The following is a 13,009-nucleotide window of genomic DNA, read 5'->3' as shown; positions in this document are numbered from 1 at the left end:
CCCAAACCTGGTCACAGCACTCCAGGTAAGGCCTCACCAGTGCAGAATGAAAGGGAAGGATCACCTCCCTCAACCTGATGAGGACAATTCCCCTGATGCAGCCCAAACATTAATCTTCTCTACCACAAAACCACATTGCTGACATAGTTTAACCTGGCATCCCACAGGACCTTCCTTCAAAACTGCTTCTCAGCCAGTCCAGTCTTTTTGTGGCACTCAGAATTACTCCTCCCAGGTGCAGGACTTTACATTTCCCCCTTCACTGAACTTAATGCATTTCATACCAGCCCGTTTCTCCAGCCTGTCCAGGTCCCTTTCAATGACAGCACAACACTTTGGTGTATCAGCCACCTGCTCAGGATATGCTGTGCCACATCATTGAGGTCATTAATGAGAATGTGCTCAACAGGACCGAGGCGCAGCCCAGACCTGGGGCACAGTGCTAGTTACAGGCCTCTAAATGGACTTCGTGCCTCTGATCACAATCCTCCTAGTGCAGCTTTCAGCCAGTTTCCAACCCACAACATCATACACACACACAGAATCACACAGAATGACCCGGGTTGGAAGGGACCTCAAGGATCATGTAGTTCCAACCCCCCTGCCTAGCAGGGCCACCAAACATACACATTTACTAGATCAGGTTGCCCAGGGCCCCATCCAACCTGGCCTTGAACACCTCCAAGGACAGGGCATCCACAACCTCCCTGGGCAGCCTGTTCCAGGGCCTAACCACTCTCCTAGTAAAGAACTTTCCCCTAACATCCAACCTAAATCTTCCCTCCTTCAATTTGGATCCATTTCCCCTAGTCCTGCTATTGTCATCCCTTTCAAAGAGTTTACTCCCCTCCAGGGTGTAGGTTCCCTTCAGGTAATGAAAGGCTGCAATGAGGTCACCCCGCATCCTTCTCTTCTCCAGGCTGAACAAACCTAACTCCTTCAGCCTGTCCTCATAGGTCAGGTGGTCCAGCTCCCTGATCATCTTTGTGGCCCTCCTCTGGACCCTTTCCAAAATCTCTATGTCCTTCTTGTACTGAGGGCTCCACACCTGGACACAGTGCTCCAGATGGGGCCTCACAAGAGCCGAGTAGAGAGGGACAATCACCTCCCTATCCCTGCTGACCACCCCTCTCCTGATGGAGCCCAGGATCCCATCATCTGCTCATCCAGACAGTATTTCATCAGCTTCTCTAACAGGATCTAAGAGGAAGACAGCATCAAAAGCCTATGTCAAGATAAGCAGGTAACAAAGATGCTTCTTTAAGATTCTGTCCTATAAAAAGACAATTTCAGCAGCAGCACTTCCTGTTAAAAAAAAAAAAAAGCATAACACCACTGTTTTACATCCACTCACCCCACTTGAAACATACCTGTTTCCAAATATTTTAAGTATTAGTTTGCTGTAGCACTGTGAATAAGAGTCACAAGATCATATATACTCACCTTCAACAGAATTTTGGAACCCAAGGAAGTTCTCCGCTAAATGATAAAGGTTGCCAGTGGAGGAGAAGAATATTCACATTAGAGAATTTCTGAAGCATGAACCACAGAAAAATCTTAAGTCAGTTTCTGAAACCAACACAAATACTCTTTATTTGTGGGATTCCATTTTACATCAACACCAGTAAAAGACCTAAAAATTAACCAGATGAACTCTTGTAAGGTGGTGTAACAGCATTTCCACCAGTTTGTAAGTCACAGGAGTTTAGCACACCTTATGCATGTAATACCCAAATAACTACGACACAAAGCATTCACAGTTACAGGTTAACTGCTGTTCCAACAGCAGCTTCATCAGGAACTACTTGGTGACAACACACATACATACACACGCACATACATAGAGAGGGGAAAAAAAATAAAACACATATTGGTCTCAGTTACAGACAATGACCTATTTAGCTGGTGAATGGGTTCTATACACTTACACAGCAATTAGAATGGGTAAAATATAAGGCTTATAAAGAGGTATTTTAGCACTTACAGTTAGAAGCAGGGATGGTAACCTTTAAAGCTGTCTATATGAATTTCGAAAGCATTTAACAACCTGTTAAGACTTATAGCTAAGGGTCAACAGAAATCTGGGGAAACTCTTACATAACTGAATTCCACTCCTTTCCCTCCAAAAAAACATAATTCAGGAACATTAACTAATTAGCAATGAGATAAAATTGTTTTTGATTGTGCAAACATTATTTGTGTTAAAATAAAATGTATATAATTGTGATAAAATGAGACGTGCTTTCAGTCCTCTACATATGTCAGAAAAGGCCACATAAAGGTGACTTAAATATTTAAGACTGTCTTCATGCTAAAATAAACAAGTTTTAACTGAAAGCACAAACATATAAAGCATTCCAAGAAATTCCATCCTCCTTTATTTGCCCTTCTTGAAAACAAACAACATAAAAATCAATAGGAATTAAAATTAGTATTTAATTTACAGTATTTTTGCTGTATAATTAAATTAGCGTATATTTAATTTGAGGAATATTTGTTACTAATACTCTATACAGCTATTTGGACGGTAAAGAGCACTAAAATGTTTGTTAACTATCAACTGCTGCCTAATACTTATCTGGTTTCCTTTAACTAACTATCTCTCCATTTTACATCTTCTAAGTACCAGGCATGAACTGCAAATAAATCATCATGTTTCTGCTACAAGCGCAGTTATATTACACCAAAAGGATAAGCACAAGACCCATGAACACATCTGCCAGAAAGACCTCCCAGTATTCAAGAAATTAGGACATTCTGTATACATTCTGTATACTACTGCTGAAGTGTGTGTGGGGATGGGGGGGGAAGAAGGATGAGGGGAAGTACATCAATGGTATGACAATATAAACTAAAAAGCAAACATCAAGCTTGTACTAAAAGTAAACTGAATGGCTTAGTTAAGTTTCAATGAACTTAGTTAAGTTTCTGCAATTATTTAAAAATGAGAGGGAATTCCTTCAGCATACAAGACCTCGCAGTGTTAAGGTTCTTTGTGGGTCAGAAAATGTAGCAAAAACAAGGATGGATAACAGGGATGGTTATTAAGCCATGATGGGTTGCTTTTTTTTTCCCCTCAGACCACTTCTGTCCATCCCTGTACATTTTAGTACAGTTGCCAACTAGCTGCAGTTGCATTCGTGGTTCATCTTACTTATGCTCATTATAAACCTGTCAAAGAACAGAGATTCATCTTGAATGCGAGTGGAAGATAAAACGATCAGTATCTAATCACTTCCCAAACACATTCTTCCTTTCCATCACTCCCAATTACTTTCATCCAAGGAGGAAAACGAAAAGTTTACTCAGTGTGAGTACTTCAAGGTTTCTTTTTCTCTCTTTTCTTTGCTTTCAAACTTTGTATCCTGCAAAACATTGCAGAAACCCTGAAAAAGAGCACCCAGTTAAGCTGAACAGATTTCTGCTGACCCCGTTATGTGAAAATGACACCTGTAACAGTAATAGATTAAAAGTGTCTTTGGCTCTCGCTTCCATTACTGGAAGCCAAATTTTTGTGACATACAAAACTTTCAATGCAAACCTTGTATTTTAGCAGTGTTCGTGCTAATTTGTGCTAAATTCTAGAGTGAGTAACTAGCCTAACATTTAAGAAAATTACAGTATTTCACTTTAAGATTTTAGCAAATACAACGTAGCCTGATGTTACAAATCATATTGCTTCCAATGTCATTCTCTAAGAACTAAATCAGCAGTTCCACTGATATTTACTTACAGTTATACTCTGGTAATATACACATTTACATCAGAAGTCTTATTAAAGTGTGTGTAAGAGGCTTATTGTAAACATTAAATACCACACTTCACTGAATTAATTTCTTGTGCAAAACTGCCATCAAACATGGAATTAAGATTACATTAATAAAGAAAAAGCAATGACTATGTATGCTTTACCACTACTAACTGCAGAGGATGCTATTTATTTATTTAGTGTCATGGAAATCCAAAGGTGATTCTTTCATGGGAAATGGTAGTACTTTCTTCTTAGCTTCCTGAAATTCTGGGCTTTGTATATGAATACATATTTGTATACTTACATACACACAAATACACACAAACACACACGAACAATTTTTGTCTTTGGCAGCTTAGTCTGACAAACAAAAACCACCAACAAAAACACAGATTTGAACACAATTAGACTACCCATGCCAACAGGTACAACCTCCCAGACCAGGGCAGTAAACCAATAAGCTTCTGCAGAACTAACACTGAGAGTAGCCGAGTTAGCGACAGTTGTTCCTGACTTCAGTGATATCAGAATAGGACAGCTGAAAATTCAACCTAAAAACACATCTTCCCTCCCCCTCACAAACCTTGGATCACGTTCTGAAAAACACCTGAACTGCCAATGCGTCATTGAATGTTTCTACAGAAAAGTAATGCTATTCTTTGTTTTGAAGTGTCCACTGGCCCTTTTTTGTTAAACGCTACAAATTAATATGGAACATTTTATTAAATCCTTAGGAAACAAAGTTTAATAGCACCGGATCCTTCGAGAACCTATTTATAAAAGTCAAAAGTCAATGCTAATATTTTTTTTTTAATAAAGAAGAGTAAGGCAAAGACAAGGCAACAAAAATACAGAAACTAAGCATCACCCCACTCACTCACTCATGTTTCCCAAAGTAATCACTAGAACTGTCCTACACAGATAAAGACATTAGTGAAGTAGGAAGCGGTCCCTAATAAAAAGTAGTCATTTAATACTGGTGTTTAACATGCCCATTGCCTGCAACGGACATCCTGCTAGGGAATTCCAATCCCCAGCATGAAAGAAAAAGCAACGTTTTGACAACATGTTTAATTACTCAGAAACAAAGTTAGAGACCATGTGAAAGACCAACGTTACAAATCAGAAAAGAGAAACCTCTATGACCTACGCGTTAGAGGTTAGCAGATTTTATTCCCCAGACCACTATTTTTAGCGAGAACTTTAAGTTTCACTATATTGCAACAAAATCCAAACACACTCGGTACAACAGAAATTAAATGGACTATGCCAAAGGCAATTTACAAAAGTCTAAAACCCATTTTTTAAAAGGTACTTTAATTTGTTCAACTGTACCTGTAACGACTACTGCAGTTTTAACATGAAAAAGTCAGTACTTTTCCTTCAAATGGAAATAAACTGTGGCATGTACAACTACTACAGCGTTTTAATATTTATATATGATTTTTGTGGTTGTTTTTAAGACATCAATGCTTCACTCCTATTAAGCCATAGGTCAAGTTTGGCGAATTCCCATTAAGAAAGTCACTGTATGTCTTCTCCCCTCAGAAATTGGCATCTCAAATAGTAACATGAAAATTGACAATAGTTCTTCACCGTAACTATGTCCAAGCAGTCTGTTCATTTTCTGAAATGCCACATTTGAGACCAAAAGAAAAGCAAAAGAACTAAAGTTTCAACTAACACATGTAAGTGATGACTAGAAATATGCCACAAAATTATTTTAACAATACATTTCTGCAGAAATAATCCCTAGTTGAAGCTTTTCTTTTTATACACATATACAAAATTTCGACAGCAATATACACATAATCACAGTGAAGACGCTGGCAAGTTCACCAATTTGTAGTGTAAATACAAAATGCAAAGCAGCCTTCAAAGAGAACAATGCTACACAGCAAGCATAGCTAGCTTGTTAAATGGCAAACACCAAAAGTTCCCTGCAAAAGGGACGCAGTGCAAGAAAAGCAGCATGCACTTTGATACAAATAGCAGTTTATGGCTAATGGTTGACATAACTGTGGTAACAGTGACTCTTGAGTGGCTGTGCATAGTTGAACTTCTACGTCATTTGTTTTCCTTTATACCATTCCACAAACTCATCCAACAATACTGGCCCTGTAGAGAGATCAAATAACTGTATTTTATAAAATTTCAGAAAAGAGCACCAAATGATTAAGCTCAGGGAAATAAATTATTTTCAAACACCAACATATGGTAGTACTTACAGGCTCCATCTTCATCATAATTACTGAGGTCAAGGTTGATTGTTCTGCTGAATTCAAGAACGTTACACCATTGGTCCTTATTGATAACTTTGTATTTTGATTGCTGCTTGAGGCAAGAAACAGAAGTTATTGAAACATATCTTCAACTCCTCCAAATTCAGGTTCTCATGCAGGAAATTTAAGCCTTGGAATGAATTATCATTATTTGCATCGCATCTAAAACCAAATCGGATCAAAGAAGCCACTAAACAATCAAACTAGTACTGAATAAATTATATTTCACTGAAGCCATCTTTTAGTGAACAAATAGGCATCAATAAGAACAGTAAATCAAAGACTGTGTCTTATATCAAATAGAGATCAACAACATAGGGATTTGAAGAACAAGAAGATAGGAATGATAACTAGTTGCAAATGCCATTTTGGGGGTGCTAGTATAACTTAATTCAGAAAAAAATATCAATTCATGCTATATCTAAGTAAAACAGTGTCAGACAAGACAAAGTCTATTTCAACATCCTTACCTCTAGAAACTGATGAAATACTGGAAAAAGAGACCATGTTTTTCCTAAAAGAAGGCCCAACATGCACTTGGCAGTATTTATGTCTAGGCTGCGCTGGTCCTTTTCCTGGAAATGGAAAAAAACATAAAAACCATTTATTTACACCAAGTTTTTTTTTAATTTTTTTTTATTTTTTTTAAATAAAAACCCAACCTTCTAGTAAAGCTTCCTTCTTTACAACTTCTGGCTTGCTGTAGTGAACGCTTTCCATAGCAATGACAGTTATCTGAGAAAGTCTCACTGATGAGGCATGTATTCCTGCTTGTGACTTCCTAACTTCCTAGGAAACAATATCCATACCCGTGTTTGCAGGTATGTATCTGCATGGCCATAAGTGTGTTCAAGTAGCATCACTGCACATATTTCCTGAGGTTTTCTCACAACCACACGAACTGCTGGAAGGTTCTAAGCAGCTATCAGTTAACCATGACTATGTGAAAGTCATCAGAGGAGGTTCCTTGTTCTGTTATTCTACTGATCACATTAGAATCAGACTAAATGAACTATCAAACAAGCACAGGTAACATAATACTATGACATATAGCAAATGGAGACTTCTCTCAGAACTGTCCCAGTTTTATGCCAAATTAGCAGCAGTTACATTCAGGCTTGCAGGGCCAGGAATTAATTTTTTGCTGTTGTTGCTTGTGTGTTATTTTGTCTTTTAATGAAAACACATCACCATCTGTATCTAGCAGATTCATTACACCTGATTTGTAGATAGGTTTTGATGAACTTGATAACATGACTTTGGCACATCTCAAAAGTTACACACCTATTCATGTACTATTTTTGCCAATGTGCATTTCCCTGAAATGAAAATCACGCACATTTTCCAAGTCAAAACCAAAGTTGCTCCCATTACCTTTTTTGTATAATTAACTTACATAATTCTGATGAAAAGCATATTCATCTGATGCCTGTAATTTATGTCTTCTTATTAGCATTTATTTCTATTTTTCTAGATGCCACTCTCCTGTACACCTCCTTTGACATCATGCTATTAGAAGTTCAATAACTGTATTAATCTAATACAGTTTCAACAATTCTGTTGATGTGATTTGCAAGTTGCAATCGTATCAACTTGTAAACCTACAGTTTTGTGTTTTCTTGTTCCCTTCAAAAGATGTCAGAACATCTGACTGTTCGTGTCAGAAACCTTTCTTGAGAGCAGATTGTCAGATCCATTTGTACCTCTTGAAAATACTCCATCCACTGACCTCTCTTGCAATGCTTTATTTGATGGCACGTCACTTATTAATGATAGGCCACCAGCTGGCATAGATTTGCTATTAGGAAAATATATTTTTTTTTAATCAGTTCAAAATATTTCACCAGTATCTTGAACTTGTTCAGCAACGTTAAGTATTTCTAACCTCTGTATTTTATTTTCAGCAAAATTAGCAGAATAAGCCTTTGCACAATGTACTTGGTTCTGGCTGGGATGGAATTAATTTTCTCCACAGCAACTTGTCTGCTGAGGTGTTCTAAGTCTTCAACCAAAATAAAGCTGATAATACAGCAATGTTTTAGCCATTGCTAGACTGTGTTTGCACAGCATCACATCCTTTGATGTTTTTCTCTCTGCCCGCTAGACGAATAGACAGAGGATGCACAGGAGGGAGGGCAGATGCAATCAGGCAGATGACTCAAATCAAAGAGATATTCCATGCCATACAGCATCTTGCTCAGCAACAAAAGGGAGATAGTAGATTTATGGAAATTAGTCAGCTGTCTAAGTCTACCCCTGAAAGATGGTGAGCAATTGTCTTTGCAACGCTTGCTTTTTTCCTTTTTTCTTCTATTTCTACTTCTCCTTCACTCAATGAACACCTATCACAACCCACACATTTTTCTTGCTTTTACTCTTCCCTCCGCTGATATCAGGACATTGCTTCATATTGTTTCATAAGCGCTAAGAACATAAATGATGATCTTCCAAGACTTTTTAAAACCAATATTTATCTTATAAGCACATTTTATCATGTTTATTATTTTTACCACTCACAGAAAAGGCTGAAATGCATTCCTGTTTTAAATACGTTTACACTTAAAAAACTCAAACAGTAAGAAAAAAAAGTGATTGTAACACAAACATTTGTTAGAAAGAATCATGAGTGATAGCTTAAGGAAAACATATTTACTCACAAGCATTACCCATCACAGTAAAGTTTAGTTTTATATGTTAGCATTCTGCAGTACTCACCCGTGCAAAGTCAAATGCATATCTATAAATAAGTTTAAAATTGGTAGGCTCATTTAATAAGGATCTCAAGCAATCCAGAGAATTTCTCAGTTTTTCTGTAGTATCACATCTGAAAGAAAAGCAAAGAGTGAATTCATAGTCTACATTCTTACACAGATGTCTGGTGTTCTTAAAAAAAGAATCTCTTAAATGTATCCCCACCACTGCATAAAACATGAAGGCATTAGTTTGCCTGCATAAGAGGTCTTGATTTAACCCATAGAACAAAACACATGTAGACAAAATAGGGAAGTCCTATGCTTGTACTGTGATAACAAATTGTAGCTGCAGAAAATGCACTACCCATGAGATTAAACCACAGATTTGTCCACAAAAGGAAAACAACCAACAAACATCAGAAGGGAAACAATGCTTCTATTGGCTCAGCAAAGCTATAGAACTTCCTAAAATTTTGGTGATCCTTCTCTGTAAAGATAAGCCAAAATACTCTTCTTTCAACTCTATGAAATGTGTTTATTCAACTACTTCAGTATGGCATTAATTATACCATCAAGATAAGATCTCAACAGGAGAATGCAACTCAGAGAGAGCATGAAAATGCAGTCACAAAAAAATGCTTGCAATGTTTAGCATTTTAAACTGAATATGCTCTAACAACATACCAATATCTAGCACTAATGCAATGACACTAAAGTTCAGAAATAAATAGGTTCTACCCAGTGACAAAGACAGATGTCCTTGCAGACAGAAACAAAGCACCTCATTATACTTCCATTTTCTTGAGGCTGCAGACATTATGAAAGTATTTGACAAGCAGCAGCCGGGTTTCAAGTTGTCTTTGAATGAGCCATATCACCAGAAGCAGTGACAAAAAAATATTGCTTCTGCTCTACAATAGAGCATTCTATTTTAAGTGATGATTTAAAACATCAAAATGCATTTTTTTCTACAACAAACTGTATTTACTATCAAAAAAAAAATCTTAAGAACTTTTTCAGAGTACTTACTGTAGCGATGTCATTCCTTTTAACCATTCTTGTAATGTAAAGTAGCCCATGTTTTGTGCATCCAACTTCCATGCTAAAACCAGCATTACTACCTGTTTCAGAGCAAAAAAATGTGAAAGTTGTGTTTTCTTTTCCAGTTGCTGTTTAGTAGGCTACTTTACTCAAATAAACAAAACATTCAGAACCTTGCTATTGAGCAGCTATTTTAAATGTTAAATATACATATAACAAATGTGTACACAATTCAAACCATAAGATAGCAGCACAAAGATAGAAAGTCAGTATCGGTTAGGTTAGCCACCTTACTTCAAGGAAGGATGCACAGACTGTCACAGTAGTAAGTTAGTGTGCATTGTAACCATGAAGAAGATGAGCCAGCAAAGGCTACAGAAAAGGTTTCCCAAAATTATTACATCTAAGCACTAATTTAAGACAAGTTACATTTGTTAAATTTATCTAGGTGAGCATCCATTGCAATCCATAAGCTTTATGAAACACAATTGTTCTAAAGGTGATAATGATCCCACGTGAATCCACGTACCACAAGGTACCGTCAACCCCATCTAATTCTGCAAGTCTGAACATGAGGTACAATTCAAGTAGAAGTTAAGTACACTGAATGAATTAACAATAGCAAATATCAATCCAGAGGCTGATTCATAACTGCTTCAATTTTGCCCCAAAGGAAACAGAATCCTTTTACTATCTCACATAGAAAGCTGAAGTAATAAAGAACTTGAAAAAGTGGTATTGGAAGATTACTGTCATATTCAGGATACTTAAAATATGTGCATGGAAAAAGTGGCAGGCAACTATCCCTGTAGACTAGAAGGAAAAAGTGAAATCAAGCGAATTAAATTTTCTATTCTGATTAATACTAATGCAGCCTTATATTGTTAATGCAAAGTCAGAATATCTACTTATATACCTGGAATCTCCCTATCAATTACAAGGGTGTATCACGCTACTAAAATCCAAAGGTAGCAAATTATATCTTATATACCAGCAAATCTTTCAGAAACATCTCTCTCATTTTAACAATAATAGCTTACAAACATAGCAAAAGATGGGACTTGCATATATGTTTTAAAAATTAAGAGAAGTTCATTCATAACACACTATGCCCCCTCTGAATGGACATCAAACTTACATTTTCTGGTTCAACTCCAATGTCTTCACAAAATTTCTCCATGCCTTCTGGCCCTACAATGTCATCGGTGCCTGCAAAGAAAATGCACTTTACATACCTGAGAATTATAACGGACTGATCTCTAGAGTTTAAGAGAAACTGAATCAGAGAGTGCAATCTGAACTTTCATAGACTTTAGTTAGGTTTATTTGGCACGCAATAAATATTTCCCCACTTACAATCAGACGTTGATATACACATATCTTTATCCCACCTTTGGAACCAAAGACAGAAAAACTATAGAACAATTTTTCAGTCTTGCTAACAACTTTTATTCCGCCCACATACCAAGAGAACCTTGGAAGAGTACATGAATAAGATCTTGAGCAGTACAGACTAGCAGAACATCCAACTAACATTAGCATGGTTAAATGAATGAACAATGATTACTGAAACTCATTTGTCAGCTTGAATCTCTACTGTTATCTTAACATTGAATCACGTAAGATTATGGTGTCTAGATATCTAGGATACAAGAGACTGTCGTTCCCAGAATCTTAGCCCTTATTGTTTCATTCATACGCTAACTCTACAAAACATCATCTACATAAAAGACTCTGAAATAAAAATGCCGTTTTCCTGTTTATTCACATTCAGTAATACCACAGGTACACATTATGTGAATTTTAGTAACTGCTGGGGAAAATGAAAATACAAATTACACACAGCTATATCTTTGCCGAGTTAAAAAGAAAAAAGGTTAAAAAACATGTTATTAAAAGACTCTACTTTTGAAATGCTGTTCAGTCAACATGTTTGTAGCATCTACACTATGTTGTCGAATAAAAGTTATATGCACTGATGTTACTGTGCTTTTCTTTTTTTAGTACAATTCATATTTGGACTATTTTTTTTTAGAATTATTTCATTCACATTAAGAAGGGCTTACTTAGGGAAGAAAAGCACTAGAGGTTGACATCCGTACTTCTATTCAATATAAATAGTACAAGAAAGAGGTATGAAAGGGAAAATAATTCTAAGTTTTACTATTATGTGACCTACTTTCTAAGAAATGACAAGGTTTAATTAAATATTTTTCCATCTTCCATCTTCCTATGACATCCTCCCAATTATACTTCTGACTTCAAAATAAAATTATTCCGTAATACAAACACACTAGGGGAAAAAAAGAAACACCAAGTCCAGTGCTAACTGTCCGCTGATGTAGAGGAGAAGACTTTAAAGAAAGAGCATAAAAGAAATCATTACTTGAAAAAAGGTTTCATATTTTACAATGTTATTCAATATAGTAAACAAAAATCATACTCTCCACTTTTCTGTTATATCTTGGTGTATGCAGTCAACGGAAAACCAAGAGATCAGGTGCAGCTTGAATTTGTCTTAATCTCCTTTCACAGACTGCCCCACACACGTGAAATCTCAAACTACTTATTCTAGCATATATAATTTTATTAGAAGAAAAAAATAATTTATTACATCAAATTAAGTCATTCTTCATTACACATAAGGATAGACAGAACAGCACAAACTGTGAGCAGTGTTATCTAAAACAACAGCAGAAAACTGCTAGGTAACCTTGTTTCCTTTGTCAAACACCTATTTCACTTCTTTTTGGTCTTCTTTACAGTCATGAGATTTTTTTTCCCCCCATACTTCAAGTTCTCCCCTTCAGAAAAGATGCGTAAAAAAAATGAAAACAAATAATGACCGATGACTTCACTCACTGTTAATGAATGATCTGTTGTGACCATTGATCATAATCATTAACCCTATAATACCTGAAGGAAGTTCTCATACATTAAAACAGTAATAAGTAATTCGGTTGACCCTCTTTGTACCTGCTAATGGAAAACTATTCAAAGTCAAGACTGTTATGGAACACTTGTGTTTATTTGTTTCTGTGCTAGAAACTAGAATGACCAGATTAAACAGCAAAGGTTAATTCTACCATCTCCTCTACCTTTTCATTTAGTTAGTTATTTTTACATTACAAACATACCTTCCCCAGGAACAGTTCTGCACTATTCAGTGCTAACATGGCAGATGGAGTAACTTTATAGAGACAGACAGGTAACAACAGAAGTAGAAGTTTAAATATAAATTA

At 36.4% G+C, this 13,009-nt stretch overlaps 1 protein-coding gene across 10 annotated transcripts in view; it reads right to left on the bottom strand.

The window, feature by feature from the left end:
- Window positions 1–1,562: 1,562 nt before the first annotated feature.
- The window catches only part of DCUN1D4 (defective in cullin neddylation 1 domain containing 4), a 36,510-nt gene continuing 25,063 nt past the window's right edge, over window positions 1,563–13,009 (bottom strand). For all 10 annotated transcript variants that reach the window (XM_072334187.1, XM_072334188.1, XM_072334190.1 and 7 more), the window contains 6 exons: window positions 10,906–10,976; window positions 9,756–9,847; window positions 8,749–8,857; window positions 6,504–6,608; window positions 5,980–6,082; window positions 1,563–5,869 (listed from right to left, as the gene is read on the bottom strand). In XM_072334187.1, coding sequence (XP_072190288.1) covers window positions 5,814–5,869; window positions 5,980–6,082; window positions 6,504–6,608; window positions 8,749–8,857; window positions 9,756–9,847; window positions 10,906–10,976 — 536 coding nt within the window. In that variant the 3' untranslated portion in view covers window positions 1,563–5,813. The remainder of the gene's footprint in view (window positions 5,870–5,979; window positions 6,083–6,503; window positions 6,609–8,748; window positions 8,858–9,755; window positions 9,848–10,905; window positions 10,977–13,009) is intronic.

Source organism: Excalfactoria chinensis, chromosome 4 (genome assembly GCF_039878825.1).
Source record: "Excalfactoria chinensis isolate bCotChi1 chromosome 4, bCotChi1.hap2, whole genome shotgun sequence".
Classification (NCBI taxonomy): domain Eukaryota; kingdom Metazoa; phylum Chordata; class Aves; order Galliformes; family Phasianidae; genus Excalfactoria; species Excalfactoria chinensis.
This window is presented reverse-complemented; position numbering and strand designations above follow the sequence as displayed.